Source organism: Arachis ipaensis, chromosome B6 (genome assembly GCF_059453495.1).
Source record: "Arachis ipaensis isolate K30076 ecotype BB chromosome B6, ASM5945349v1, whole genome shotgun sequence".
Taxonomy (NCBI): Eukaryota; Viridiplantae; Streptophyta; class Magnoliopsida; order Fabales; family Fabaceae; genus Arachis; species Arachis ipaensis.
Genome location: NC_142441.1, coordinates 10352218 through 10379117, shown reverse-complemented (window position 1 = coordinate 10379117; position 26900 = coordinate 10352218). Strand labels below are relative to the sequence as shown.

General features: G+C 31.3%; 2 protein-coding genes across 2 annotated transcripts; one reads left to right on the top strand and one right to left on the bottom strand.

Moving 5' to 3' along the window:
• Positions 1–189: 189 nt before the first annotated feature.
• LOC107646595 (uncharacterized) lies at positions 190–774 on the top strand. Its single transcript, XM_016350772.1, has one exon. The coding sequence runs from the start codon at positions 190–192 to the stop codon at positions 772–774; it is 585 nt and encodes a 194-aa protein (XP_016206258.1).
• A 23340-nt stretch (positions 775–24114) lies between these two features.
• Positions 24115–25912, bottom strand: LOC107646061 (WRKY transcription factor 71). The gene is made up of 3 exons (XM_088492141.1): positions 25134–25912; positions 24904–25050; positions 24115–24800 (listed from the first exon to the last, which is right to left on the bottom strand). Exons 1-3 carry the CDS (start codon positions 25544–25546, stop codon positions 24440–24442), a joined length of 921 nt encoding a protein of 306 aa, XP_088348267.1. The 5' UTR covers positions 25547–25912; the 3' UTR covers positions 24115–24439.
• Between the last annotated feature and the right edge of the window lie 988 nt (positions 25913–26900).

The window sequence follows — 26900 nt, the reverse complement described above, 5'->3', positions numbered from 1 at the left end:
ACACACAAATATATTCAATACATACATTCCTCTTCATTTTATATTCTTCGTGAGTGTGTGCCTTATTCTTTTATTTTCCAACAAAATGGTATCAGAGCCACTTATAAAATGTCTTTGTCAAAAGGAACTACTTTATCTTTTCAATACCCACAATTATCTAAGCTCAACTATGACAATTAGGCAGCCTGAATGAAAGCAATTCTCGGTGCTCAAGGAGTGTGGGAGATGGTTGAGAAAGGGTATGTAGAACCAGAGAATGTGGACAAGCTAACAGAAGCTCAGAAGGAAGAATTAGAAAATAAAAGAAAGAAAGATCAATGTGCACTTACTATTATTCATCAAGGCTTGGATGATGATATGTTTGAGAAGATTGCTGATATAACCAATGCAAAGAAAGCTTGGGATACTCTTCAAAATTCCGTCATAGGAGTTGAAAAGGTGAAGAAGGTTCGTCTTCAAACTCTAAGGGCTGAGTTTAAGTCTCTAATGATGAAGGAGACTGAATCCATTTCGGATTATTTCACCAAAGTTTTGACAGTAGTGCACCAAATGAAAAGGCTTGGAGAAAAATTAGAAGATGTTCGTGTCGTTGAGAAAATCCTTCGTTCTCTCAACTCAAAATTTTATCATGTGGTGGTAGCTATTGAGGAGTCCAAAGATTTGGATACGATGTCCATTGATCAGTTGAATGGTTCCTTACGAGCCCATGAAGAAAGAATGGATAAAGGCAAGCAAGAACGTGTGGAGCATGTCTTGCAGGCAAAACTTTCGTAGAATGGTAGAGGAGAAACCAACGAAAGTGGAAGACAAGGACGAGGTCGAGGCCGTGGACGAGGACGAGGACGTGGTTACGGAAGAGGAAGAGATGAGAAAAATTATTCTCAAGAGAAAAGAAATCAAAATTTTGTTCGAAGTCGTGGAAGAGGAAGAACAGTTGACAAAAGACACATTGAATGCTATTCATGTGGAAAGAATGGACATTATTCTTGGGAATGTCTGACATCCAAAGAAGAAGAAAATAAACTTGTTGTGCATAGTGAAGATGTTGAAAAACCAACATTATTTCTTACGCTCAAGGAAGATCAAAATTCTGAAGATAGTACGTGGTATCTTGACAATGGAGCTCGCAACCATATGACAGGTGATAAGAGTAAATTTGTAGCACTCGACACCAACGTAAAAGGACACGTGCGTTTTGGTGATGAATCAAAAGTAGAGATCAATGGCAAAGGGACGATTCTATTCGAGCTGAAGAATGGAAGTCATAAGATTCTTTCTAATGTTTATTACATCCCAAAGATGAAGAATAATATCTTGAGTATTGGACAACTTATGGAGAATGATTGCAAGATAGTCATGGAAGATCGCTATCTTTGGTTTAGAGATAAAAATGGAAATCTTATTGCTAAGGTTTCTATGACAAGAAATTGTATGTTCTTGTTAAACATGAGAAGCGGTGGAGCTATATGTTTAAAGTCATGTATTGAAGATCCACTATGGATTTGGCATATGAGATATGGACATTTAAATTTTGGTGGGCTCAAAGAATTAGGAACAAAGAAGATGGTAAAAAGAATTCCAACAATTGATCATCCTCATCAGTTATGTGAAGCTTGCTTACTTGGAAAACATTCAAGAAAGAGTTTTCCAAAGCAGTCCAAATCAAGAGCTACCAAGCCACTTCAGCTTATCCACGCAGATGTTTGTGGACCTATCAAGACTTTGTCACTTGGTAAGAGCGCTTATTTTTTGCTTTTCATTGATGATTATTCAAGAAAAATATGTGTTTATTTCTTGAAGCAAAAGAGTGAAGCATTTGAAGCATTCAAGAAGTTTAAAGCCCTCGTTGAAAAAGAAGGTGGCTATGAGATAAAAGCTCTCAGAACTGACAGAGGTGGATAATTCACTTCAAATGAATTCAAGATGTTTTGTGAAAATCATTGTATTCAACATCCCCTAACTGTTCCTAGATCGCCTCAACAAAATGGAGTTGCTGAAAGAAAGAATAGGACAATTCTAAATATGGCAAGAACGATGTTAAAAAGTAAGTCATTACCAAAAGAGTTTTGGGGAGAAGCAGTTGCATGTGCGGTTTTATCTCTCAAACCGCTCACCTACCAAGAGTTTGAGAGATATAACACCTCAAGAAGCATTGAGTGGTTTGAAGCCTAATGTATCACATTTAAGGGTATTTGGATCTATTGCATATGTCCAAACTCCTGAGCAAGAAAGATCGAAGCTTGATGATAGGAGCCAAAAGCTTGTATTTATTGGTTATGAGGAGAATACTAAAGGCTACAAATTCTTCAATCCCATCAATAATAAAGTAATAATAAGCAGAGATGTTGAGTTTGAAAAAAATGCAAAGTAGGACTGGAGTACACAAAATGAAGTCACTTATGATTTTCTGCCTTACTTTGAGGAAAAAGAAGCCCCGATGCAAGAAGTGCAAGGCGAAATCGATCCTTCAACACCAGCATTAACCCCACTAGCATCATCATCGTCATCTCCATCCTCTAGTTCAAGCGAAGACCCTCACAGATATCGAAGCCTCCCTGATCTCTATAAGCAAACAGAAATACTAGAGGATGAAAATTTATTGTGTTTACTCTCCAATGATGAGCCTTTAAGTTTTAAAGAAGCTATCAAAGATGAGAAATAGATACAAGCTATGGAGGAAGAAATTCAAGCAATTGAGAAGAACAACACTTGGAAACTTGCATCACTTCCAAGTGGTCATCAGGCTATCGGAGTCAAATGGGTTTATAGAGTTAAGAAAAACTCTAAAGGTGATGTAGAAAGGTATAACGCAAGACTCGTTGCAAAAGGGTATAAACAAAAGCAAGGAATAGATTATGATGAGGTGTTTGCTCTAGTTGCTCGCTTGGAGACGATAAGGCTATTGTTGCCACTTGCAGCACAGAACAATTGGAAAATCCACCAAATGGATGTGAAAGTCAATCTTCTGGAAGAAGTTTATATTGAACAACCTTTGGGTTTTGTTGTTAAGGGTTGTGAAGATAAGGTGTTAAGGCTTAAAAAGGCCTTATATGGACTAAAGCAAGCTCCAAGAGCTTGGAATGATCGTCTTGATACGTATTTTTAAGATAATAGTTTCACTAGGTGTATTCATGAATATGCACTCTATGTGAAAGAGGAAAAAGAAAATTTGTTATTTGTTTGTGTCTATGTGGATGATCTTATATTCACAGGAAATAATCAAATAATGTTTGAAGAATTTAAGAAAGTAATGGCTCAAGAATTTGAGATGAGTGATATGGGACTAATGTCTTATTATCTGGGAATTGAAGTGAAACAAATGGAGGATGGAATTTTCATCTCACAAGAGGCTTATACAAGAGAGCTATTGAAGAAACTCAACATGCTAGACTGCAATCCTACCAATACACCTATGGAGTGTGGAGTCAAACTTTCCAAAGAGGAAGAAGGAGTAAGAAAAGTTGATCAAACATTATTTAGAAGTCTCGTTGGGAGTCTAAGGTATTTGACCTGTACCAGACCTGACATTTTATTTTCAGTTGGGTTAGTTAGTCGTTACATGGAAAATCCAACAGAAACCCACATGAAAGCAGCCAAGAGAATTCTTCGCTATCTTAGAGGCACTCTTGAGTATGGCATGTTTTATTCAACTACAGATGAATTCAAATTAATGGGCTATTGTGATAGTGATTATGCTGGGGATATTGACGACAGAAAGAGTACTACTGGCTTTGTTTTCTTTTTAGGAAATAATGCAATTTCTTGGTGTTCAAAGAAACAACCTATAATCACTCTTTCAACTTGTGAAGCTGAATATGTTGCTGTCACTGCATGTGCATGTCATGCAATTTGGCTGAAGATATTATTGAAGGAACTTCATTTTGAGCAAGCTGAATCCACCAAGATCATGATGGACAATAAGTCAGCGAGTGCCCTAGCAAAGAATCCAGTGTTTCACGACAGAAGCAAGCACATAGAAACAAAGTATCATTTCATTCGACAATGTATTGAGAACATGTATGTGGAGGTTGAGTATGTGAAATCACTTGATCAAGTTGTTGACATTTTCACAAAACTTCTGAAATATGATGCTTTTCAAAAGTTAAGGATTATAATTGGAGTCAGAAAATTATCAAGTTTAAGGGATGATGTTAAAAATAAACTTAATAGTTAGAATTCAAGAATGAACAGAAATCACAGTTTGTATAACTTATCTATATTTAATTTTAATTTAAACCATTTGTTTGTTAGGATGTATTAAATTTAGATATCAAAGAAAGGTATAAATACATATGTAATAATCATTTTAAAATAACAACACACAAATACATTCAATACATACATTCCTCTTCATTTTATATTCTTCGTGAGTGTGTGTCTTATTCTTTTATTTTCCAACACACAAAACAATTTGATTATTCTATGTTGAGCAATGTATTAATAATTTTGTCAAAGTGAGAATAATTTTCAAAGAATTGTTTTCTTCAGCACACGAGCATTGGAACATAAATGTGAACTGCATTTTGGCTATGACAATAGGGCAACCCAAAGAAGAGATATCAGATGAAAATTTTGGCAATATTTAAGTGAAAATATCTTGGTAAAGATCTTGCTTGGTTGAACCAAATTGAATAGATTGTGCTAAAGCACCAACCAGTTTGCATTCAATTTCTGTCCTGAAAACAAATAAATTACATTTAAGTTTTATGGTTATCATGATAAAAGATAAGAGTTGAATCATGGAAGGTTGAAGTAGGACATTACTCACTATTTTGCTATCCATGACGTGTAGCATGATGGAAAGTTCAGCTATGTAGGAACTTTGATTTATGGGAAGCCAAAAAAAAGTAGTTAGACCATCTCCAGTACAGAACTCATCCCAATTTTTGTTTATGGTCTACATGTCATCAAAAATAACTTCACATCAGCTTTTGCGTCATAAACAGTAAATAGGAATTCAAAGCATCTCTCTCTTCTTCATTAGGAAGAACTAACTTTAGTCCATGTTGTAGTCCCACTTAATTAATTAATTAAAATACTTGAAATTAATGTAATTAATTTTTTTCAATAATGTAATTTAAATTTATAAATTTAAAAATAATTCACTATTAAAAGATATTAATATTAAATAAATTCATATATAACAATAATACATAATATATAATTCGGGGTTACACTAATTTGTAAAATTACTTAATACAAAGAAAAAATAATTAAACTCTATAGTTGACGACAAGCATTGTGAAATTGCCAAATGTGTTCAATCAAGTCCTCTTTCAATTGTCTATGCTGCTGCCTATTTCGAAGTTGGTCATTTCTTTAGAGAAATTGATGGTATGGTGCAAAATATTCTTTTCAATTCCTGTGTTGAATACTATCTTGCCTCCGATCTTCAATATCATCATCATTGAGGTCGATAGCATCTAATTCACGAGGGTTGGCAAAATCTGAATATTACGAATTTGGACTAGATTGTATAGGAATCTGAGAGGATGGGTTAGAAGAGCCACCAACACCAGATGAGTTATGTCTTGGTGCATTGAATTGAGTTAGAAACGGCAAGAAAATTGGAGTAATATTTCCGATAGAGGGGTTAAATATGGATGAAAATGGAAAATGAGGTGTTTGTGAATTTTGATTTTGCGGTTGGAATATAGGAAACTGATTATTATAAGGAACTTGACAATTGAAATTAGAAAGATTTTGTGGATTTGGATTTTGAAATATATTCAGTAGTGTTAAGTTTTGATTTGGAACCTGAGAGTTTGAGGTTTGAGATTGTTGGGTATTTGAAATTTGAAAAAAATTGTGTAAGTAATTGAAGAAAGAGTTGAGTTGGTTTGGATCCATTTTTTCGAACAAAAAATAATAGTAGCATAACTGTGATTTCGTAAACATGGAAGAAGATGAAGAAGAGTAGTAGAAAGTGTGAGAATAGAAGTGTATCTAAGTGGTATATATAGAGTAACAAAATATTAATTTATTAATAATAACAGTAACATAGTAACGACTAGTTTTTAACGGCTAATTTTACAACGGCTAATTTTGCAACGGCTAATTTAATATAATAATATAAATATAAATAATATTTAATATTAATTATGATATAAATAATTAATATAAATTATTAATTAAATAAAAATATCAGTATTTAATATAATTAATCATTATAATTATTATTAAATTAATTATTATTTAATTATTTAATACTACTATTTAGTTAATTAACATAACTATTTAATTAATTAACATTTTATACAATTATTTATTTTTTACATAACTTTTCATTTGGCAAGTGTTGATTGGATAATGGGAGTCCCATTTTCAAAGGACTCCCTCTTCTTGAAATCAGTGAGAGAACTCACTTTAGTTCCACTCCAATGCTCCAATTCTTCTTTTTCTCTGACACAATAGTAATCGGGCTCCAATTTTTAACCTGTTGGAAATGCTCTTAGAAGAACGCTAACGAAATAAAAGATCAGGCTCCTGACTAATATAATCACAGTGAAAAAAATGAAGATAATAAATAGATAAATGTTTGAAATTACTATTGTAATGCAGCTGAATGAAATTGATAAGTGAATGTCAAATCTTTCTGTTTTTTTTTATATATTTAAAAAGAAAGATTAGTATGAATTTTCTCTATTTTATATCAATTTTTGAGAACAAAAATTTTTATAAGACGAGTAGATTATAACATTCTATATTTTTAAAACTTAATTATTATTAATTTATTTTAAGTTATGATTTATTTACTAAATAGAATTCATTATTTTTAAAAATTATTTTATTAAAAATAATTAAATTAATTTTATAACTATTTGACTTTAATTAAATTCAAATTCTTATATATATTTTTATTATGATAAAATATTTTACATAATTGAAACTATAATTTTAGTAATTTACAAGTAATAAAAATTATATCTACATTTTAACTTGAGTAATTGATTAATTTAAAAAAGTAGAGTTTAGATATTAATATTATTATCGAGTTTGGTATCTGCCGATATAAGTAAATATCGGTACTCTTTGATGAATTTAGCTTTGTTAATACTTCATCGTATATTTTTTATTATTAAGTTACTAATGTCATTATATATATATATATATATATATATATATATATATTATATTATTATATTATATTTTATATTATCTATAACAATATATAATGGGAAAACTCATTTTTGGTGTCCAATTTTTCTTTCCATTTTTATCCTTTTTAGTAACCTACCTCCAGTTACAGCTACTACTTCATTTCCATCCACGTTCACCACAATACAATATAACTTCTCCACGTTAATTCTCTCAAATCACGTTAATGCATCAGTTACAAAATTCTACTACTTAATTCTCCACTACTACTGCGTCAATTGTATTATTCCCAATTTTTTCTCTTAATCTCTCTCACTTCACTGGTTACTCCATAATAAAAAATTTTTTCTTTATTTCTCCTCTGTCTTCTCCTGCATTCTTTTCATGCATCTTTCTTACTTCATCTAATATAATTTGTTTTTTGTCATTAAATAAAAGTGTGAAACTATGTTTATATGTTTGTTTTGATTAATTACCGTTGACAGGATACCAATGGAAGTGGTCGACCGACTTGGCAAGACTATGTGTGGCGGCGACGAAGACAAAACATGAGCGAAAAACAAAGGCAGCAATACTTCGCCAGAAGGCGGCGTGCCAGTTAAGTTATACATCCCATTAATAAATTTTTGCCGTTAGTATATCATTTAATATGAATTATCTTTTACAATATATTTTCATGCTAATAACAAATTTTTTAAATATTCAGATACTAATAACAATAGTGAAGTTGGTCCAAGTAATAGACTGAATGATCCAAATATAGGTAAGAATCCTGTATATTTATTTAATTAATAATAATTTATTTTTTCTTAAGTTTTGATTCGATAAACCTTCCATAATTATCCTAAATAATATTGTTATAGATATTATTATAATATTTTAATGTACTTTAAATTAAATATCGATAACAATATATAAAGGGAATATGAGAGTTTAGTGTCCAATTTTCACTTTTCTATCTTAATCTTATTGATAAATCGTGTTTAATATAATTTTCGTCTTAAAATTTGGTCAAAAATATAATTATTAGTTAATTTTTCTTTATTCTTTGTACAGTTACTTTTTTATTCTACACATAACTTCTACCCACGTTGTCTTTTTCTTTGTTCTATGGAGTACATATAGTACTCTCTCCCAATCTTTATTTCACTTAATTAAAAAAAATAATGATAAATATGTGTATGGACTATGGAGAATGGTAAAAAATAATAAAAATAAAAATTAAATTTTTTTTAAAAATAATGAAACAAAAGATAATTTAACATATTGAATATAAAATAAAAAAAGTAATTAAAATTATGTGAGAAAAAGAGTTCTATAAATTTAAATTTTATATCTGCTTCAAATTAAATAAGATTGAAAAAATAAATAAATTTATAAATATTTATAAATCTTTATCTTAATTGTTACATATAAAAATAACATAATAATTTTAGTATCATATTTAAATTAATTTAAATTTTATTATTCTATACATTAAAAAATAAATAACTTATAAAATTTTTATTTTTTATCTCAAATTTATAATTTAAAAGCATAAAAATTAATTTTCTAAAAATATTAAAAAAAATAACAATATAAAAATTACAATTTTGTTTTGAAATTAAATGAAATTTTAAGAAAATCTTAAAAATGTTATTAGTTAGAGACATAGAAGTTGACATATTAGATTTAGAGAAAGATTAAGAATGATTACAAATAAGTGTTAAAAATAGGGGAGGTATTCAATATTACAATATTTTTATATTCAATTGTATATCTATAACAATATATAATACCAATACATGGTAGTTTGGTGTCCAATTTTCTATTTCTTATTTTAACCCTACTAAAAAAATTCAAAAATATTTTACGGTTACTTATTTCACTGACAAATTTCACTAACAGTTACAAAAATTTACGCATAACTTCTATTCAATTTTTTACTCTCACAATCTCTCTTTTTTTATTTTTTTATTTTTTTCTAATTCTCCTTTATCTTATGAAACTCTGTACGGAATAATTATTTAAATAAGTTTTTGTGACATCTTAAACTAGGTAAAGACGATGTCAAAAAGTTTATTTTCATAGCCATATATGAAATGAGAAAAAGAATAATTAGAAGCCAACAAGTGTTTAACCAGGGGTGATAAATAGTTTTTTGTATAGATCTTATTATATTGAAGTATTCATTTAAATTATATTTTGTTTAATTTTATGTTAGTTTTTGTTTGTATAGTGTTATTTTGAGTATGTTTGTACTTTAATGGTCTGACTAGCAGTTTATCTTCATTCTAATTATTCTATTAGAATTTTTTTGTAGTCATAAAGAATATATCTTTTTTATTTTTTTTATAATTTCATCCATTCTACTACTTTTTTTTTTACTTCTCAATACACTTTGTTATATTTCTCTTGCTGTCGTTATTTTTTTACCTTCAATACCATCTATTTCAATTTTCATCACATCCATCGTTACAAATTTCATTTAGTTTTATTATAGTTACTACATTCACGTATAACTTCCACCTATATTTTTTTTCTCTTTAATTTACTTACCCAATTAATATTTTCATCATTCTTTTACCTTTTTAATTTGTCTCCAATATTTTACGTACAAAGATAGTGTTCTATCTTTTTCTCTTACCAAAAAAGAACTAATTTTTTTATCTTATATGTATTCTTTATTTTTTTAAATATATCTGTACCTATCAATGATGAATTGAAAAAGTCTAATATTTTGTTAAATTTATTTTTTCTTTTTTAAATTACTTCATAACATGGGATAATATTATTTTTTAATTTTTAAATTATTAATTATACAGAGTATTATATTTAAAGTCACATCAACATTAAAATAAAAAAAAATACTTATCTAATAAATTTAAAGAGTGAATAATATATTAATAAAGAAATAAAATTAATTTCTTAAAAACAATAGAAAAGCGGCTGAACAGGCACGTTAGTGCCTGTTGAGCCGCTAGTATATATAATGCGAAAACCTCAAGTTTGGTGTCCAATTTTCTTTCCTATTTTAACCCTGCTAAATGCCAACATAATCCAAAACTAATTTTACAGTTATGCATTTCACTAACAGTTGCAAAAAAAATCACACGTAACTTCTTTCTCAATCCTCCACCTAAATAATCTTTTTTTTTTTTTATCATTTCTTTAATTTTCTTTACTTCTCTTACTCAACTCTAATATTTTCACCTTTTGAATAACTTTTTAGACAACTTTCTAAAATAGACTATGATTATGATAAATGTTGGTTTTAGAAACATGTACAAAAAGAACAAAAGAATAATTTATGATGGAGAAAGTGTTCAATTATCATCAATAATAGTGATAAGTAATTTTTGGTAAATTTTATTATATTTTGTGATATTCATTTAAATTATATTTTATTTAGTTTTATCTTAGTTTTTGTTTGTACCGTTTTGTTCTGAATGTACTCTGTAGCTTCACTCTAATTATTTTATTAGAGTTTTTGTTGTAGTTTTTTTAAAAAAATTATTATTTTTGTATTTTTTTATGTTTTTCTTCTTCTTTCTTTAACATTCTCAGTTGAATTGTCTCCATCCTACTCTTTTGTCTTCCTCCACTGCGGTTATAATTTTTTTTTCAATTTACTTACTCAATCTATATTTTTAATCTATTTTTAATTTTTTTAATTTGTTACCATTTTTTACGTAGACAAATTGCCTTATGTCTTTTTCTCTCATTAATTTGATTTGACAAAAAAAAATAGTTTCTTTACATTTTATATGTACATTTTATTTATTTTTTTGACATGTCTGTATTTAATTATCTGTCAATGATGGGATGAAAAAATTTTATAAATATTTTTTAATATTTTTCTTTTTAAATTGCTTTTAATGGGATAATTTTTTTTATTTTCTAAAATACTTGATTACTTAGAATATTGTATTTAAAATTTGAGTATATAAATATTTTTAAATTAAACTAAAATAAATAAATTATATTACAAAAAAATTTATTAATTTTACCTTTTACAATATTATTTGTTTGGCATATTGGCTTAGTTATTTAATTGGTATATAATGCATGCAAGAAAGTCACACCTATCAAGTGTTTCTTAAAATATTCGTATACTAATTTTCTAAATAATTAATTATTTAGAGTACTGAATTTGATATTTAATTATATAAAATATTGTATTTATCATACAGAAGATACAAAAAGTATGCACATATCAATGATAAAGTGAACAAACTCCATATAACATTAAAATGGATAAGATAAGAACTTTGTTAATTAATTTTGATTTTTTAATTTATTAGTTTTTTATATATCTTTTATTTTTTGGATTATTTTATTTTATTAGGCATTTTAATTTATTTTATTGTTTTTTTTATTTTAAAAATTTTAGAGTCTAAAGAACTCCTATTCAAACGATTCAAACTAGATGATTAAAAAGTGGTTTAAGAGAATAGATTTAAATTTGGATAATTTAATATTTATTAATGAATAACTATTAGAAGAGATAAATTATTGCATAAATAACAGATATAAGTTGATAATATATGGGCTAATTTAGAAAACCAAAAGAAAATGAAAAAGTAACAAAGATTAACTTTAATTTTGAAGATAAATAAAAAGATGTGACATTTTATGCATTAGATAATTTAAATAATACTTATTATATAGGAAGTTAAAAATATTTTTACCTAAAAAAAATTTCATAACAAAATTGAGTTTGGAGAGAGAGAGATATAAAATTTTCTAACTAATTACAAAATTTTTCTATTTATCTTTACTTAGCGTTTCACTTTAAGTAACTGTTTTTTAGCGATAATATTCAAATGATAAATTAATTTTACCTTTATAATACGATGACATTATTTCAAAACATGCAAAATAAAATAATAAAGTACAGTTTATTTAATGTGCATAATAAAATAAACATAAAACTTATATAGTAGTAGTCAAATACGATAATAACAATGATTACTTTTTGTCCAAGGTACTATATTAAACTCCGTCTTTAATTTATAATTATTAATTAAAAACTTACAATGATGTATTTTTATTTTTTTATTATTTAGTTAAAAATAATATAGTTTGATATTATTTTTTAAAATTATTGACATCAAATTTTGTTAATATAACAAAAATTTTGAATTTTTTTGTCTTAAATTTCTTCTTGATTGAACAAAATAAGACAACTAATACGCACATCAAGAAAAAAATTATAATTTTTATACATTCAGATATTCAAAAGACACAAAAAAAATTTTTAGTAAAACTTAAACAACTTATAAAATTTAACAAAATAGTTGGTTATAAATAAAAGTGATAGACAAAATTAAAAGTTGTGATAATGATATTTGGTGATAATTAATAACCATAGAGTGAAGATGAGGTGGAAGGAGAAGAAGACGATAAGGGAGAACAATGCAATATCATAGTGGCGTTGAGACAATAATAAAAATATAAATTAATAATTTAAAAAATAAAATTAAAGATAATTTTAAAAAATGAATAATAAATTTTAAAAAATATTTTTTATCAATTATAATTATGCATAAAAATAAAGAATACTTTAAACATAATTTTTTTTGTCTCTAATTCAAATTAAATACTATTAAAAATAAATAAATAAACATAATAACATTTATAAATATTTATTTTATAAATAATATTTTTAAATCTTTATTTTAATTTTTGTTTTCACATAATAACAACATAATAAAATTTTTTAATATTTTATTTTATTAAATTTATAATTTTAAAATAAAAATATAAAAATTAATTTCTTAAAAATAATAGAAAAGCGGCTGAACCTGTTGAGCCGCTAGTAATTATTAATTAAAAAACTTACAATGATGTATTTTTATTTTTTTATTATTTAGTTAAAAATAATATAGTTTGATATTATTTTTTAGAATTATTGACATCAAATTTTGTTAATATAACAAAAATTTTAAATATTTTTTGTCTTAAATTTCTTCTTGATCGAACAAAATAAGACAACTAACACGCACATCAAGAAAAAATTATAATTTTATACATTCAGATATTCAAAAGACACAAAAAAATTTTTAGTAAAACTTAAATAACTTATAAAATTTAACAAAATAGTTGGTTATAAATAAAAGTGATAGACAAAATTAAAAGTTGTGATAATGATATTTGGTGATAATTAATAACCATAGAGTGAAGATGAGGTGGAAGGAGAAGAAGACGATAAAGGAGAACAATGCAATATCATAGTGGCATTGAGACAATAATAAAAATATAAATTAATAATTTAAAAAAATAAAATTAAAGATAATTTTAAAAAATGAATAATAAATTTTAAAAAATATTTTTTATCAATTATAATTATGCATAAAAATAAAGAATACTTTAAATATAATTTTTTTGTCTCTAATTCAAATTAAATACTATTAAAAATAAATAAATAAACATAATAATATTTATAAATATTTATTTTATAAATAATATTTTTAAATCTTTATTTTGATTTTTGTTTTCACATAATAACAACATAATAAAATTTTTTAATATTTTATTTTATTAAATTTATAATTTTAAAATAAAAATATAAAAATTAATTTCTTAAAAATAATAGAAAAGCGGCTGAAAGTGCCTGTTGAGCCGCTAGTATATATTACTTGTATTTTAATATATCCAATTTTTATAATTATCCGTTTAAAATATTTATAATTTGAATCGTTGCCTCAACGCCTCCATATCGTGACACCCAAACCCCCATGTGTCACCTAATCAATTTAATCACTATTATACCTCATTAATCATCATGATCACCGAATTGAATTGGAGACGAGAAAGAGAGAGAACGTGAAAGCTTTCATGGCACCCGAAAGCTTCTAAGTTCAATTTTTTTAGTTTCGTAATCTGATAAAAAATCTAATCCGATTAAAGTATTTGTATCTTCCATTTTTTTTAAGTTGTTGTCACTTTTATTTGGAAAAAATCAATAGTGGCGCCGCTGATCTTTCATGCATGGTTCGGCCAAATAGGAGTTTCAAAGGTGGAGTAGCCGATTTTGACGTTTTTTTTTTTCGATTTTTCATTCAGAAAGCTTTCTTGGTGTTTTGGTTTGGTGGCTGTCATACAAAGATAAAGTTTTGTAATTTTGTAATAATTGAATGTGTTCTTGATGTGTGATTGTTGATTTGATGTTTGTGGCTTGAAATTGAGTGATGATTTTATGCGTGTTTGATTTGTGATTAAATCTTGTTGATTTCTTGGAATAATCATGGTCCGGTTACCATTGGACAGCCAAGAACCAACTATTTGTGGCTTTATTTGGGGCTGTTTCTAAGTTTAAAACTCTTGAGAATTTGACAAAATTTGATGGTTGGAAGGTTAAAGTGAACTTTGTGAAAAATTGGTAACCGTAAAGCTCGAAAATAGATTAAAAATTAAGCAGAAAACTTGAATAATTTTGAGAATGGGGTTCTGTATCTTTGATAAAGGGATAAGTATTGAAACAAAAATTTATTTTTGAGATTGAAATAGTAATTTAATAAAAATCGAAGTTAATTTGTAATTATATAAATTTTTGGGTATTTTTATAATAATTAAGAAGTTCAGGGATAAAATAGATATTTTATAAAAGGTGTAAATTTATTTTGGTAATTATATTATATGTAAGGATATTTTAATAATTTACAAATTTTGTTCGGGTAAAAATATAAATGTTTTAAAAAGCTCAGAGATACAGAATAATTTATAAAAACTTAATAATAAAGCTTAAGTTAATAAGTTTTGAGTAATAAAATTATTTAAAGTTTAAGTTAATAAGTTTTGAGTAATAAAGAAAAATACTACTTTTACTCCAGTATTAAGATTATTATCTATGTATTTTTAAAATATTATATATTAGTAATTTATATTATAACATAATAGAAGAGTTAAATAGTAACTTATTTAAAAGTTGTAAAAAGATGAACATAAGTTGAGAATCTTATGGTTCACTCTTCATAAAACATCTAAGGAGAGATGAGAGAAGAGTGTGAAGATGATTTGTGGTATCAAAACAAGGAAAATAAAAGAATGATAAATAGAAAAGAAAAGAAGAAGAAAGAAAATGATTAAAGAAATCTCTGTCACAGGAGAACAGAGAGCAAAGACTAAATAGTTCTAAAAAATTTCTGTTATAGCCTTATAGGAGAGCAGAGCACAGAAAAGAAGATAATGTATTAATTAAAGGAATTTCTGCCACAAGAGAGCATAGGACAAAGATAAAAAGACTTTAAAAGACTATCTGCCATATGAGAGCATAACCAACCTTGTTTAGGTCTGGGACAAATGTATAGTGGGGACGCCCACACATTACAAACTGTTTTCCAGATGTAAGCATATTACAATACGTTTAAAAGTCACATTGTATGTGGCCTAGCCGTAAGACTTATATGCACAGTGTATGCATTTGGAAAGCCATATCCGGGACTTGTGCCCGGGTAATATCGGAAGCGGGTAGGCAACTGACACATGAGCTCATGGCCTGCATAGGACAGACATGCATCATACTTGTTTGCGCATACTTCTCTGTGATATATGTTTCTGTAATTGTGTGTGTGTGTGCTTCTTGACTTGTAATTTTTTCTGTATTTTTGGTTTGTTAAAGTTGTTTGTATTTGTTTTGAAAGTAAAAGCTCAACACAAGACAGTGGAGCAACAGTACTAACAGACACAATAGCACAACAGCACATAAAGTTTAGAAATAGTGAGACAACAACACAAAGAAAAGTCCACATGTCATCTCCGGCATAGCCATCAACAACCAAAGGGATCTACACATTTCCATTCGTTAAAGCTCATCACTGTCATGTTAATTATCTCTTCCACACCTTTGCTCTCATTCTGAAATATTCTTCTATTTCTTTCCAACCAGATGTTCCAAACAATCGCGCAGAAGCATCTCAATCGTTGCTCTTGATCCTCCTTTCTCCTCGGTTCCTCTGTCCAACATAAGAAATGTTCTCTCATTGAACCAGAAAAAGACCACTGTCGGCAAAATATCGATATCCAAGCACTCCATACCTGCCAGGCAAATCCACATCCTAAAAACAGGTGGTGTACATGCTCCACCTCATTATTACAGAAAACACGGATATTGTCTTCCTGGCTGATAATTCCAAACCTGCTAAGCCTGCTTTTTGTACTCACTCTACCTATCAGAACAAACCAAGTAAATAGCTCCACTCTAGGTAGAACTAAACCTTTTCAGATAGTCTTGGTGAAGCTGTAACTGGTAACCTCCTCTGAGATTGTTTCCTCCTGCCAAACCTGCACAAATGAGTTAGTTGAAAAAACACATTTTCTATCAAATTTTCACAGCACTTGATCCTCTCTATTATTTATTAGTGTCACAGGTCTCAACACCTCGTGTAATTGACTCAGAAGTTCCAACTCCCATTGAAAGAGCTCTTTTCTCTATTGAAAATTCTAAATCCACTCTAACCCGTCCCAGAACCCACAATCCCCTATGACAGATCTACATTGGTTTGAAACAGAGAAAAGCCTGGGGAACCGATCCTTCAACGATCCACATAGTAACCATACATTCCCAAAAACGAGTACGCCGCCCATCACCAACCTCCATGGACAATCCTGCAACCATCTTATCCCTTATATGTTGATTCATTAATTGTAACTGGCATATATCCTTCCAGGGGCCTCCTCTAGTAGGTAGCACTTGAGTTGACAGTAGCTCAATAGGATTTAGATTCTTACAGGAGCACACCACTTTCTTCCACAATGGACAGTCCTCCTTGGCAAAACGCGACCACCACTTAAACAACATAGCTGTGTTACGAATCATAGCATCTCCAACTCCCAACCCTCCCAGTTTCTTAGGGGGCCGCACCACTTCCCATTTAACTAATGCCATCCCATTACTTCCATCATCCTTCCTCCACAGGAACCCCCTCTGTAGGGAGATCAATTTTTCAGCAACAGCTTTTTGGCATCTTAAACAAACTCAGATAATATACTGGTAGACTATTTAAAACTGATTTGATTAGCACCAACTTTCCAGTTTTGTTTAGTACTTTTGCTTTTCACAGGATGAGCTTTTCCTCCACTTTGTTTATTATGGGCTTCCAGGTCTTCACCATCCTCGGATTCGCTCCTAAAGGGATTCCCAAGTATTTAACTAGAAGGGAGCCTCCCTTACAATCCAACAAACGGCACATGCGCTGGACCCACTACTCGTCACAATTTACTGGAATCAAGCTTGACTTGTCAAAGTTAATGCTAGGTCCTGACATCAGCTCAAAACACCTCAAGAGTCGCTTGTAGTTCTTTATAGTCTCCTCTTCTGGTGGGCTAAATAGGATTGTATCATCCGCGAATTGGAGATGCGATAACTCTACTCTATCTCTCCCAACTAACAATGGTGATATACGGCCGTTCCTGACTGCCTCTCCAATCATCCGATGTAGCACATCTACAACCAGTACAAACAAGAAAGGTGAAAGTGGGTCACCTTGTCGCAATCCTCTTTCCATTTTGAACGGCTTGGATGGCGAACCATTTATCAAGACTGACATAGAAGCTGTCGTCACACACTCCATAACCCACGATCTCCATCTAAGCCCAAATCCCATCTTTTGCAGTACTAAGTCCACAAACCTCCACTTGACTCTATCATATGCTTTTTGGAAGTCTAGCTTGATTATCGCTGCCTCCTCCTTCCTCCGCTTAAGCCAGTCTACATTTTCACATGCAATGAGTGCTCCATCATGTATTTTCTTGCCTTTCACAAATACACTCTGGGTCTCCCCTACTAGCTCTGGCATTACTTGTCTCATCATCCTAACCAATACCTTGGAAATGACCTTGTATACACACCCAAGCATACTAATAGGTCGCAGGTCTTTAATCTCCCTTGCACCAACAAACTTTAGAGCCAGTGCCACCCAAGTGATATTGGACTTCGCTGGTAACCTGGATGTCTGAAAAAACCCAATCACAGCTGCCGTGAATTCTGGCCCTAACTCGTCCTAACACCTCTTTATGAAATTCATGTTGTACCCGTCACAGCCTGGTGCCTTAGAAGACTCACACTCCCACACAGCCTCCCTGATCTCCTCAGCAGACGGCAACATTTCCAACTTCACAGCATCATCCTGACTTATCCTATCCACCAGACCGTCCCTAAAGCCCATCATAGGAGACTCTTCCTGTTGATATAAATCCTTATAGAAATTTCTAATAGCAATTTTTATCCTAGCATGATTCCTAACCAATCTGCCATTGATTAGCAATGTATCAATCCTGTTATTCCTCCTTCTTGCTGAGGCTATATTGTGAAAATATCTTGTATTTTTGTCCATCTCCTTAGCTTGTCGCGATCGAGACATCTGCTTCCAATGAATCTCTTTTCTCACATACCACCTCTCACAGCAAGTGACTAGCGCCTTTCGTCTAGTCTCCATCGTTCCATCATACACTCCACTGCTCACCATATCATCAATCTTCTTAATTTCTTCCTCAAAGGTCGTAATATTCTTATCCATATCACTAAAATTGGCCTTATGCCACCTCCCCAACGGGATCGTCAACGCCTTCAATTTATCTGTGAACTGAATCTGCCCCAAACCTCTCCACTCCTCTTTCACCAGTCTGAGAAATCCTTCATGTGTAAACTAGGAATCTAAGCTTCTGAAAGGCCTTGGACCTCCCCTCTGTTTTTTGTCTTCTACTATAATAGGACAATGATCTGATAATCCCCTTGGTCCACCTTGTACCCGAGTCTCCGAAAATTGCTCTAACCACTCTAGGATAACCAGAAATCTATCAATACGACTGCAAGAACGTCCCTTAAACCATGTGAACATACAATCAGTGAGCGGCAGGTCCACTAGCTCCATATCTTGTATCCAATCCTTGAATTCTTCGGCAGACCGAGGTAACCCGCCAGCACCTTATCGCTCCCCCACATGTACTATTTCATTAAAATCTCCCATATAACAACTCGGCACCTGGCATAACCCAGCTATATAGCTCAGCTCTTCCCACACCTGCAACTTCGCATCCCTGTCATGTGCATCATATACCAAGAAAAACGCACAGTTGAAACTACTCTTTACCAGGACCCATTCAATACACAGTCAACTCTTCCCTTTATAGCAGTTATTCAATTTAAATACTGATTCATCCCATATTAATAGAATTCCACCTGCTGCACCTTCAAAGCCTACATATTCCCAACCCGTACCATCCTGCCCCCATATTCTTGCCACATCATATCTCGTCACTATCTCCCTTTTAGTCTCAATCAAACCCGACAGATCTAATCTATGTTTATTCTTAAGATTCTTTACCATGCTAAACTTCGCATCACCCCTTAACCCCCTAACATTATAAGAACCAAAAATCATTTAAAAAGCTTCTGAGACACATGTTTTTTATATTTGGGTCTGCAGCCTCTCAGTTTCTTCTTCTGCTTTGCTAATTTCCTTTTCTGATCTATTTCTTCATTTTGTGCTTGGAGTATTGCCATGATGTCATCATCCTCATTGTACAGCATGGCGCCTGACTCCTTTGCCAACTCCCAGGTTCTTCTGTTCTCCAGCATCTGTTCCTTCACATTCGAAGGCTGAGCATTACCGTCTTCTGTACCTGACATTCCTAGCTTGTCCCCACAATCGTTTCCTTCACTTCCATCCTCCCCGTGCTCGACAGCCAATCTCTTCTCACTTTGAGCAATAACCTGACCTCCATCAATGCCTTCCTTGAGTGCCGCTGCCAGCTACCTTCACGCCTTCCTTTGCATCAACCACAATCAATCCTCTCCTATCACTAGCTCCCTTCTAATTTTGTTTTCCATCCTCATTAGCCCTACAATTAATTCTGGCCACCGAATCTGTCGCCCTACAGCCATCCTTAGAGATGGGATCTTCACACGCCGGCCCTCCCAGCCCAAGTTCATTAGTGAGAGTTGGAGCAGCTACATTGCGGCGCAACCTATTGGCAAGAATCAGTGAGTGTTGACTTCCCCCGTACCCAGCCCCAACGAACCTGTCTGCGCCATCCTCGAAGGTTCGCTTGCTGTTAGTGCTGCACCCACACCCGTCGCTCGCGTTGTTCCGTGGTTTGGCCAGCACCCGACCCGGATCTCCCAACTCAGGCCCAGTTGCGGATTCGCTTGCTTCAGGTGATGTTGGGCCTGTCTGGCCCTTAACCCCCTTATCCATCTTGCTTTTGTGACTGACCCAAACTGTATTTAGGGAAGCTGCTTTATGTTTGGCCTTAGTGGACCCCCTTCCTAATCCATTTAAAACACACGTGACTGTCCTCTCAGACCCTGCCTCCTCCCTTGTAACGGTACCTCCCCTAAAATCTGCCATTCCTTGATTATCGCCATAATTACTTGATCAGTTACGATTTTCAAGCGATTATGGTAATTATTGTCATCAGGCCATTCATTTAAAAAACTGTGTGAAATTCCTAATTTGCCCTTGTCTTCTTCCTCTCGTCGAGTTATCAGTAACAACATCTCCTCCTCATGACGCTCTCATCCAATGAATCATATTGATGTCGCTGCAACAAATCCACTCCTGGCCCCTTGCTCGTTCTGCCGTGATTTCTTTGCTCACTGTTCGTTATCTTTTGATCACCAAGTCTTTCAGTACAGTGCAGGTCACACGCCTCGTGTCCAATCTCTTTCACTAAGACATCATATCCCCGGGTTCCAACATTGATATGAACCCATTCTTGGATCCCGTCCATGATACACGTATCAATCTGCACCCGACCTATCGTGAAAGAACTGCACGATTCCGTCTCTCTAGCACACTCAACTACTTCACCCCATTGGCCTCCTATCCTTTTAAAAGTGTCCACAGACCATGCATATAACGGAACCCCAAAGCACTCGAGCCACACTATGAGATTGTAAGTATTTTGAGATTTGTTTGTATTATGAGATTTGTTGTTATTAGCTATCTATTGAAGATTGTAAGTATTCTGTTGTGGAATTGATGTGTAGCAAATAATAAAATGGACATAATTATCCACTCCTGTCCTACTAAGAATTGAGTTGTTAATAGAATTTATTTTTCCTCTCGCCTTATTAGTTTGAAATTTTATTCAGAGGGATAGGTTTTGTAGTTGCTTTTGTACGTAACACTATAATATATTATTAATATTAAGTATGTGAATATGTATTATTTGTTCTTGATAAAAAGATTTTATCCTTTTAATAAAATTGTCGACAGATTAACGCGTAAAGGCTCAATATTAAATAAATAATAAAAAGAATTAGATTAGTAACGCTTTACTTTTAATACGATCATGACGTACTAAAAATTGGTTGTTACAGCTCACAACTATTCTCTTTGAAACTATTGAAGTAAGGAAAGGGTTAAAGTTAAAAAATATAATAATGCTATCTACACAAATTTCTACACAGACTTAGTTTACAATTATTCATTTGATTATTACTTTATTAGACTAGGTGTGTGAAATTTCTACACAAATTGAAGATGATGATCGTGAGAGAAGAAAGGGAAGCAATTAAGCAAATGCTGAATTTCCTCAACTGCAAATTCATTATGGAATCAATATGTTACATTCTTTCAAGGGTTGTTATTTATAGCAGATAACATTTAACAGAAGTTAAGATAGGAAAGTTAACAAAAAACAGAAAACTAACTATATTATATTACAAAACTTATTACAAACTAGAATGAGATTGGGCGATGTACGGAGAAATTAATTAATTATATTATATAATATATTCTAATAAATATTATATTATTTAGATGTTGATTAGATAATATATAAACTAATATAAACTCGAGTTTCTTGCCTTTTTCTTTTTTTCCTTTTACTTTGGGCTCATTTGTTCATTGGAATTTAGTAGTCTGTTGTTGGGGAATTTATTATACGTGTATCCTTGATTCCCTCATTGAAAGTGCATCTAAAAGGGGTAAACACTGGTTAATTATTTCTAATTATGGATTATAGATTTAGACAATTTGGTTTGAACTCTTGGAACATTGAGAGGCAGGGAAATTCAGGTTTTTGTAAACCCCCAAACAGCGAACAAGAAAAGTAGAGAGAAAAAGAGTGCGGTGTTACTTGTATACGTGAGATAAATTTTAATGGCAGGCAAACCAACTTTTGTCTTCTTTTGGTGCTCCGTTGTCTGATTTTCATGTAAAAATATTTGGTGTTTTTTTCTTTGTACGTGTATTGCAACAAATAGAGAATTGAAAAGGGCAAATGTGGCTCCACATGCACACCAAACCAGGGACTCCAAAATTTAATTTAATCTGTCAACTTGGTCTACGTGTAAGAAAGATATAGCAACATATAATTATTGTCTATTATGACGGAACTGAATCTGAACTTGAACGTACTCATCAACTCCGGTTATGCCATGTTGAGGTTTTTGATTTGTTGTGGGTGGTTGCTTATATTGTAGTTGGTTTTTTAGGGTTTTTTTTAGTTATATTGAAAACAAACCATTATATATTAAAATGATCCTGCTAAGAAACCAACTAAAGTTTAGTCAATTTGAACTAATTAGTTAAAAAAAGTATTTATTACAAAAATAATAATAATCTTTTATTATTCTAATTTTTTAAATTTTAAAATTAAAAATTTAATTAAATTAGCTTATATTATAGTTAGTCTTTTATATTTTTTATGTTGAAATAGAGGTTGTATTTAAAAATTTTTGCACAAGAAAATAGATGGGAATTTTCTAATGACTACTTCTATGAAAATATTTTATATAAAAATAGTATTATAAATTAGTAGAAGGTTATAATCTACGAAGATATTTTTATGAAAGTAGTCAATTTTTTTTACCACCCACCAAAAGTTTGATGTGTTTGAACAAGTCAACTGTGTTTATGTAAATTTTATTGGCATCACTATTGGGGGATTGAACAATTCAGGCGTAAGAGTATAATGGAGTTTGTTAATTTATTCCCTGCTCTATGCCAATTTGAAAACTTTAATTCGGTGCAATGTATAGAGCGTATAATTTGAAAAGCAGGGCCCCACACCACCAATGAATTGGTGGTGGCGTATCATGTACAAACTCTGTGTACTTATCTAACTTGCTTTTCAATTATTCTCTCACAGATGAGACTCTCACCTGCTCAAATCTGCTTGTCCTAACTAAACGATGAATCATTAGGTGTTTAAAAAGGATTATATTCATGTCACTAGTAAATTGTCATGTGTGTTAAACTTAGACATACAAAATAATGGTGGATTTTGGGTGAAATTATCGATAATAAATGGTATGAATATAATATGAGCACCTAATAATTTCTCACAAGAAATAGTACTAATAAACGGGTATTAATATTAGACGTAATTCAGGTAATGTAAAATTAATAATTGAGAATAACTAAATAACTGCTTGTAAATTACTAAATTTTTATCATAATATTATAGCGAGTAGTTTAATTATAATTAGTGTCTCTTAAAGAGGAGTCGTTATCAAAGATGAAGATGTATTCCACTATGGGGACTAGTTATCACGCTCCAAATCCAAAGGTACCGTTTCGAAGTTTTTCTCCTTTGTGTTAACTTTTCTTGTTTGAATTGCCTGCTGTCACCGCTTTTTAATGAATCAAATCCACTAGGGGATTGCATCGTATGTAGGACAAAAAGAGGCATTAACTCAAGGATCTTAAAATGGATTGTTAATGGTTGAATTACTCCACCATTTAATTACCTCATTGACCTTTTTGGGGCACAACTTTCACCACCGGATCCTTCAAACATAAGAAAAATAGAAGCACATTTCCCTATAATTCTTTACCCGTTGATTCCCGGTACAGAAGAAAAAGCAAAACTCACACACCAATTGTAGTTACCCTTTAAAAACCTAGACCTAACCCTCTTTCCTGTTATGCCTCAGTGAAACTAATGCACATTCCTTCAATAAAAAGTAACAATTATACAAGACAAACGAGGAGTCAGAAACTAGAAGATTCAAAATAGGATTTAGTACCAGTACTAGACTACTAGTACTATTTTTTAATCATTCTCAGACACTCCAACGGAAACTTTGTTGTTTTATGTGGCAATGACAATGTAACAAGTAATTTCAAATTCAGAGTATGCAATTTCTCTAAAAATAATATTAAATAAACTTTAACTTAGGATCCATCATGTTAGAGTGGTTTGTAAATAAATATGATGATAATTAAGGTCTATATGTGCAAAAATAGATAAATGAAGTAGGAATCTCACAGGTATATATGATGATCATCCATCATGAAATGAGAAGGAAACTAAGATATACTACCACTACCACTACCAATGGAGCTTCCTAAGTCAGCATCGCATAAATAAACCAAGCAATAAATCACATGTCTATATCTATGTTTATCTACTCCTGCTTGAACATATGTGAAGGAAGAACATCTTGAAGAAGGCCATGGTCGCTTAGAGGAAATAATGCATTGTTATTGGTGGTGTCCTGAGATGAAGAAGAAGGAGGAGGAGGAGGAGGAAAATCAAGAGAAGGGAATGTATTAAATAAGAGTTGTTGATGATGTGGGTGTAGATAGTGTTGGTGGGAGAAGTAGGTTTGAGGCATTGATGATGATGATGAAGAGCGAGGCATTAGAAGTGGACTTGGATGTGTGTGTTGACCTTCATATGTTGTGACCACAATTGTTGGATCAGTGAAAGACCTTTCCACACGCTTCTTCACATTACATGATCCACTGGTGCAACGATAATAGCTCCTATATATACATATATTTATATAAATATGAGCATGAACCATGTATATTATGTTATTAATTAGTAAAAATTAAAGGCATGATGATATAATATATAGTTATATACCTTGGAAAGGGGCTGTTTTTGACAGCTTTTTGGCCGTACTTTCTCCATCTGTAACCGTCTTCGAGATGATCCACCTCGCTTTTTGTCATGAACGCGTATCGAGCTTCCCTCTCTCTTTTCTTCCCATTTGTCTTCTTCGCCTTCAACCTAATAACACCACATACCACAAAAATTCCCAATTAGCCCCTCCTATTTTATTAATTAATTTCTTCTAAGGCATTATCACATACAGTTTGTCGGCGTGTTGAGATGACGGTGCAGCTTGGTCCACAGTAGTAGTGGTGGACACAGATGATGAAAGAGGTGAAGCTGACTTTGGAGTAGTAGGAGTAGGTTGCTGTTGAGTCTCTGAATTTGAAGGACACTCTTTCACAGTCGTAGCTTCTGTTGAATCCTTCCCTGCTACCTGAGATGGAGAATTATTATCAGCAAGCAGAGGAGCACCACCACCACCACCACCGTTGTAGTAGTCTTGATGCACACCAAGTAGATCCATAAACCCTAAAGAACCCTTCTCCTCTGTTTCTTGACACAAATCAAACACGCTCCATAATGGAATGTTATTGCTGTTGCTGTAACAAGAACTGAATAGCGATGATGCATCTTCCATCTTCACACTCATCATTATCTCCTTCTTCTCCATCTATTAATTCCTACTGCATCATTTATTTTGGGTTTTGGAAGAAAGAAGAAGAAAGTGTTTTGGAGAAGGAAGGGGAATAGAAACTTAACTAAAACTAGAAAGTGGAAATGACAACTTGTATGTATAGTAGTAATAGTAGTGGCTGGTGACTGGTGAATGTGAAAAAGCAACAAAAAGAAGATGAAGAAGAAGGCTTCATCACCGGCACTTGCCGGTAATTCTTCAGTACGGACAACTCCCAACAGGTTGCAGGAGGTATATATGTATGTGTAGACGCTTACGCCTTCATACGTATACCTAGCTAGCTACTACTAACCCTTTGCCTTTGACCACCTTCATCTGTGTGTGAACGCGATTCTCTCTTTCTCTATTTGATTACTCTTTTAATGTTATAACCAGCAAATTAGGACGACAACATCACTATCATATCGTATAAATCCATTTTATTCGTTTTCTGTTTATCTCAGAATTTATACCAAAGCGAGGGTTCAAGAACAAATTACATTATACACGAGAATATTTTTGAAGCCTCACTTAGCCGCATATTAATTAGAAACAAGTAAAGAACCGATCATCTAGTCTTAGTTGTTGGATGCAAATTAAACCGACCAAATCACAGGGAGGCTGTTAGGTTTATTCTGATGTTACATCTAACATACATGTTCTTCCATAGTCAAACACATGTTTTAATTAATTTACTTCTTTTAGCACCTGATTAGATCCATATAATAACATTCAATGGATAAATATAGGGTTAATATCTAAATTAACTTTAAAATATATTAACATTCAATATTCATGTGGACGTTTATAGTCGGTGGACGGCGACTAGTCTGCTTTTTCAATGTATATCTATATGATGAATTTCAGGTTATATGTTTTTTGTCTTATATTTAAATCAATATTATTGGTTTTAACATTTTTCTTTATACATATTAGTATATCAATTCGTGTTTATTAATTCACTGTTTTGTTTATTAAATATATATAAAAGTAATAAAAATCAAATTAATTGAAAAGATAAGTAATTTATAATTTCATTAAGAGATCTTTAGATTTATTTAAGTCTTGAAAATAATAATATAAAAAATAAAAGTCTTGAAAATAATAAAAAATATTCTTTTATATCTGATTATATATAATAAAATATACCTTTTCTGTATTCTTTGAATTGCACTCACACAAGCAAGCATTCACATTAATACATGGAACCTTAATACATTTGAAATAAAGTGTAACAATGACCTTAATCACTGATGAGTGAGGTGATTAAAACCTAAAAGCAGCAGGCAACAAAGTAAACAAAGAAAGAAAAGGATAATTACAAACAACAAAATACGTTGCAATCTGCTGA

Bases quoted from the DNA above. Each gene is read 5' to 3' on its own strand.
- LOC107646595 (XM_016350772.1), top strand. From the start codon at position 190: ATGAAAGCAATTCTCGGTGCTCAAGGAGTGTGGGAGATGGTTGAGAAA.
- LOC107646061 (XM_088492141.1), bottom strand. From the start codon at position 25,546: ATGGAGAAGAAGGAGATAATGATGAGTGTGAAGATGGAAGATGCATCA. The intron at 25,051-25,133 runs GTATGTGATAAT...TGGTGTTATTAG, and splicing joins TCTCAACACGCCGACAAACT to GTTGAAGGCGAAGAAGACAA. The intron at 24,801-24,903 runs GTATATAACTAT...ATGTATATATAG, and splicing joins AAAAACAGCCCCTTTCCAAG to GAGCTATTATCGTTGCACCA.